Below are 5,881 nucleotides of genomic sequence, written 5' to 3'. Positions count from 1 at the left end.
ATCATGATAGTTATGTGTAGAAAGAAAAGAAAGAATTACGAAGCCAAATGGACCAAAAATATCATCTGGTACTACGTATATAGTCAGCCCTTCGTCTAGGAGACTAAGGAGTAGCCCCATATCTTCAAGTAAATCTACAAGTATTTCAAGTAAAGACAAAGAAAAAAACAAAGTGTTGTATGGTAATGATGCATCTACTAGTCATTTGGAATTTGATGAAGATTCTAGTGGTTCAGAGAGTTTTGATGATAAGCTTGGTGTTCCTTCAAACACTAGGTGTACATAGAGCACATGGTAATGCAAAGGCTCCATTAATTGATCTAGTGATACATAGGTCTAGTACGATTAGATAACCTATTAGGAGATTTGATTTTGAAGGTTATGCAGCTCATCATTATTCTTATATGGTAAAGATACTTGAGGATATTGAGCCCACTTGTTTTGAGCATGTTGTTGGTCATACTCATTGGTATGCAATAATGGATAAGGAGACGACTGCAAGGATAAGTAAGCTATTGGATATAAGTGGGTTTACAAAATCAAGCATAATGCAAATGGTTGGATTAGCAAGTATAAGGCTAGGTTGGTTGCAAAAGGCTATGTTCAAAAAGATGGCATAGATTATGACGAGACATTCAACCCAATTGCTAGGATGACAACTGTTAGATGTGTGATTGCTTTGGGGTTTCTTTGGTAGTAGCCAAAGGTTGGAATTTGTAGCAAATGGATGTTAAGAATGCCTTCTTGCATGGTGAATTACAAGAAGAGGTATATATTGAGCAATTAGTGGGTTATGAGTATTTAAAGTATCTCACATATGTGTGTAGGTTAACGAAAGTGCTCGATGGGCTGAAGCAAGAACCTAGAGTATGGTTTGACAAGATCAGAGAATATATTGTCAACATTGAATTTTATGTTTTTTATGTTGATCACTCACTTTATGTGAGAAAGGGAGAGGTAGGCTCGGTCATCATAGTCATTTGTGTGGATGACTTGATTATTATAGGTGACAATGATAGTGGAATTATTTAAGTTAAGGATTTTTTAAAGAAGAATTTTGAGATGAAGGATTTATGTTGGGACCTAAAACAGGCCCGACATTGGCTCTATGGCACTAGCCAAGCCTCTACTACTCACCTCAAACCACCCCACACGGCCTTGCGGCCAGGAGCGTCTAGGCACTTTGAGATTGTATGATTTGTAGTCCAATAGATATTCTTCCCCACGCTCCTTAGAGGGAGTCACTAAACATATTGGTATTATACACCAGATAAGCACACACAAAGGGAGCGCCCCTCAGTTAATCATCGTAACTCCACTATATCTCTCTTGCATCTCGGGGATTGGCCTTGAGATGCACCATGAACATATAGAACACATTCAAGACAAACTCTATTCTTTCAATTGATTGATCCATAAGATAGTAGATAAACCTATGAATATTTCCTAAAGTACTAAATCTCTAACCCTACAGCTTAGGGTACCTCACACTCTCAAAATAGGTCATCGTCATACAAATAGGTGCTATGCATCTAGGATATGATACCATATGGTACGTGCAATGCAATTTTGTATGACTACTATGCTTAAATAATTTATTCATTAACAATTAGCATTGTGAAAGTGCAAAGATAGTTCTTTTCATGATTTTCTTCTAATATTCGATTACTTCATTGCTTAGGGCTAGTCCCAAGCTTTCTCGTGCTATTAAACCATTTTTTTAAAGAAAAAAATGAACTGATATGGCATGCATCATAAAACATCAAAATTCAGCATATTTTAGACACTCACAACAACCCCCTTCTCCCTACCGTTTAGAGTTATGCATTTGTTGGTAGGTTTAAGGCATATTTTTTATGTATTTCTCTTTTACAAAAGCAATAAAAACCCACTTTAATATAGAGATAGGGCAAACCTTATGCTTTAGCTCTACCATACATTCACAAACATAAATATTTATTTTTCTTATTTTTTGAATGCGAAAAACTATTTTTTCCTAAGTTTTTTTTTCCATTTATTTATAAAAAATTATTGATATTTTTTTATTTACTAGTTTGGATTGATTGATCTACTAGAATAATTTTCTTATCATGTTTCAACCCATAGGAATAGCATACGCATACCAAAATCCCAAAAATCACATAATTCTCTTTAAATTAGATAGTCTTTCGAGTTTTGCGTGTTTAGCATAAAATTATTATACAACTGATTTTTTGTGATTTCTTCAACATGGTTAATAAATTGGAACACTAGAAATCAAATACAATCATTTCTAACCATTTTCAACCAAAATTTATCATAAAACGATGAAATCAATGACTTACTCATAAAATTGCGCCTTGAGCTTTTTAGTACTTGTTATGATATCCTATCTATTTCGAAACTCTTCTCACTTGACGCTATTGAGCCACGTGATATCCTATCTATTTAGGGTTATAGAAATGCACATATAGAGCTTGGAGAAGAATAAGTTTGAGAGCACACAACAGGCAGTATATTGAGAGGTATCAATGTAGAAGATTTACAAGACTAAGTTTACTCTAGAGTGAATAAGCATATATACAAGGCCAGGGAAAAAAAACCTCTTTTAGTGAGTGAAAAAAGTACCTTGGCAATCCTAAATGTGTTCATACACAACATTGACAAAGTACGGGAATAGAAGGGAAACATACATACATATGGTAAGCCGGTGGCGAAGGGCTTTAGAGATTCTCCATATGATCGATCCACTAGTCCTAGGACATTACAAATTGCCCTCTAAAGCATGATTTATTGTCCAACACAATTTACTTTCGAGGATGAAAGTGGATAGAGCTCAATCCATCATGCTGTTAGGATGTAATCATCATGGGTTCACCTCTTGGCTACACAAGCAAGCACGAGTATATATGATGGAGAAAACAACTTCCACTCTAAGCTAGCCTTTCACGCAGCACTTTTTATTTAGTTTCTACTTAGCTTGCGTGGAAAGCTAGCTTGGAGTGGAAGTACGTTGGTATACCATATATACTACATACATCGTGTGCTTGGTTAGCCGAGAGGTGCTCCGTCAGGACGAAGAGAGTAAAAGATGATATAGTCGGGCAGGATAGCCCGGTCGTCGTACAGGACGAGCTCGTCGTAGTTGAGGACAGGCCCGGGGACGCCTTGGACGGAGTGGAAGTTGGGGGGAGGGCTGGTGAGGTGGGTGAGGTTGCCGGTGGACCGGTGCATGCGTCCCGCGAGGACCTTGGTGACCAGCATGACCCTGAGCTGCTGGTGACTGCCGGCGTTCATCCTGACGTAGCCGTGGGCTTTGCTGGAGGTCGCGGAGACGTAGATGCCTCTGCCGAAGCGCTGGAAGCGCGCGCGGCACTTGGCCGTCCGGAAGCCCTCCTCCAAGATCCCACACAGGCCGCAGCCCTCGATGGAGCACAGCAGGTCATCATCACGATGATCCGTCGATTGGAGGCGGCCCAGCAGGTCGCACTTGACCGTGCTGCCGTGGTAGCGCTGCAGCTCGTTGCCGTCCTTGAGCACCCGCCGCCTCACGTCCAGGACTCCCTCCTCCTCTGGCTCCAGCTGCCTGATCTGTGTCATCTGCTTCTTCAGCTCCGCCCTGTACTCTTCGTATTTCCTTCTTCTCCACCCCATGTTGTTCACCTTGAAGATGTAACGCACCTGGTGTACTGGCGGCGGATCCGTCACTAATCCCTTCAGCTTCCATGCCATCTTGAATTTGGTGGCAACATGCATCCAAATTTCTGTGCTGCGCTCATCGGCCGTGTTGACAGTTATCTCTGTCACTGGAATACGTTATCATGCGAAGGTCAGTCATCCGCATCATCAGATTGCAGCAGATCGTAATTGCTGGGGGGAGGGGAAGAGGGAGAGATCGACATTGATACTCTAGCTAAAAACAATTACTGGTCAGGGATGGACATTAGTCCTGATATAGCTAAAAGCTCTGATCGATACACCTTAATCCTCTTGGTCAAAACAATTAATCCTCAACGATCAACATTAATCCTCTAGACAGAAGCTATGATCACGAAAAAGAGAGAGAGAGAGAGAGAGAGAGATGTTTACAAGGATGCGCGCAAATGAAGTGCTGCTCCAGCTCATACGCGCCGCGGAATGCCTCCACACACTGTGAGCACTGTCGAACGTTGGATCCGAGCGGTGGCATGCGGCACCGTGAGACGCGTGTGTGGGAGGGCGAGTCCCACTGGTGCTGGTGAAGCGCCTCGAAACTGTTAAAGCTGCGGCCGCAGTCGTCGCAGGAAACCGTCTTCATCTTTACATTCATCATAATCTCCTCATCATGTATCTGATCACCCTTCTGATCATGTGCACGCCCCGACGTAGCAGTACTTGGGTTTGATGGCGTGCCACTGATCAGCAAGGCAGCCATCAATCGATCGCTGAGAAGATCGTTCATTATAGATGCCAACGTCTGCTGCAGCTGCGGCGAGGAGACCTGCACAGCTGCTGGAATCCTATGCAGACCGTGGCCGGTATCCCTGCCATGCTGCTCAAGTGCGGGCTTGGTGTCGAAGGAGCGCCCGCAGGTGTGGCACTCGTGCAGGCGTATTAACCGATGATCTGCACCAGTGATCATCGCCACACTAGCACAGCTACGAACTTGATGCTGAGTGGCCGCATGATTATGAGTGGTAGCAGTACATGCGTGCGAATCAGTAAAGTGCTGAAGCATCGCAGCCTCGCTTGTGAAGGAACGATGGCAACCGCAGTGCTTGCAGCTAACCCTCGCCATGTTTAGTGCTTGTGAAACAACGATTGCTTGCTAATCTCTCTCTCTCTCTCTCTCTCTCTGTGGGCTGTGCGAGTGTGTGCGCTTCACTCAGTTGCGAGCCATATTTACTGAAACCATCTTGACTTGACTGTAGCTTGATGGTTAAAAAGATTCCGACAGTTAGATTGGAAGTCTCCAGGCCTTTGAGACTGGACACTGATTAAGAGTGCAGCCATGCCTAGACGTACCAGAGTCCAGACATTTCAGATGGATCATGGCATACCTTTTTTCTCTCCTACTTACTAAAATTACTAATTTAAAGAACAGGATACAGTATTCTATATACTTTGGGACAAGCCCCACATAGGTTCATGGACCTACATAGAGGGGAGAGAATCACATTGAATGATTTGCAATCTAGCAGCCCCACATCAATCAAGCGTTTGGTGGGACTATTTCGGAGAAGAAGATAGAATGACACCACTTAGAAGGAGGGGAGAATACTTGACATAGCCAATCATTAAGCTTTATTAGAAAATAAAACTACAAATAGATATCCGCAACAAAAGTGAGGCGTAGAATTTAAACTTGATACCCACTATGCCATGACCCCGTTGGATCTTTCAACTCAACCTTTGCATTCATCATTTCACAAATCTTTACACTCCATATGTTGTCATTTGTGCAAGTTTTCTAGAACATCATAATGTGTAATAAATTAAAGTAACTCCACATCATCAACTCATAGAGGTGTTTTTAGGCATCATCAGACTTCAAACTTTCCTATACCCCTTTCTTTTTTGTAGGCGTGCTAACAATGGTGGTAATTCTTGGAATTGATCACTAATTGATCACAACTTGTAAGCAAAGGTCTCAAGACTAAAAGGTGAAGTCATTTTTAAAATTTATTACATTGATCTCTCAAATTTTGGGGACCACTGCATGAAGGAGACTATATTTCAAAGTATGATCTTGACATTTAACCAAAAAAATTTGACCACTACATAAAGGAGAATACTTTTCATAGTTCAACATCAAGAGAAGGAAAAGCCATGCCAAATTTATGTGGAGTTGTATCATGTGTGTTTAGATGTTGGTGGCTCACTGTATAGGATGAGACTATTGGTTTGTATTCCTCATTTTGTG

The 5,881-nt window shown here is 41.8% G+C and overlaps 1 protein-coding gene across 1 annotated transcript; it reads right to left on the bottom strand.

The window, feature by feature from the left end:
• Positions 1-2,468: 2,468 nt before the first annotated feature.
• Positions 2,469-5,002, bottom strand: LOC148008656 (uncharacterized). Its single transcript, XM_087674119.1, has 2 exons — positions 4,069-5,002; positions 2,469-3,785 (listed from the first exon to the last, which is right to left on the bottom strand). The coding sequence occupies exons 1-2, from the start codon at positions 4,754-4,756 to the stop codon at positions 3,031-3,033; spliced, it is 1,443 nt and encodes a 480-aa protein (XP_087530245.1). The 5' UTR covers positions 4,757-5,002; the 3' UTR covers positions 2,469-3,030.
• Positions 5,003-5,881: the final 879 nt, after the last annotated feature.

Source organism: Lygodium microphyllum, unplaced genomic scaffold (genome assembly GCF_053477565.2).
Source record: "Lygodium microphyllum isolate KBCC unplaced genomic scaffold, Lygodium_microphyllum_v1.1.10 scaffold_99, whole genome shotgun sequence".
NCBI lineage: Eukaryota > Viridiplantae > Streptophyta > Polypodiopsida > Schizaeales > Lygodiaceae > Lygodium > Lygodium microphyllum.
This window is presented reverse-complemented; position numbering and strand designations above follow the sequence as displayed.

What these genes read in the sequence shown, in the direction of transcription:
- LOC148008656 (XM_087674119.1), bottom strand. Translation starts at nt 4,756, where the DNA reads ATGGCGAGGGTTAGCTGCAAGCACTGCGGTTGCCATCGTTCCTTCACA. An exon ending in CTTCATTTGCGCGCATCCTT is followed by an intron (nt 3,786 to 4,068) that starts GTAAACATCTCT and finishes AACGTATTCCAG; the next exon opens with TGACAGAGATAACTGTCAAC.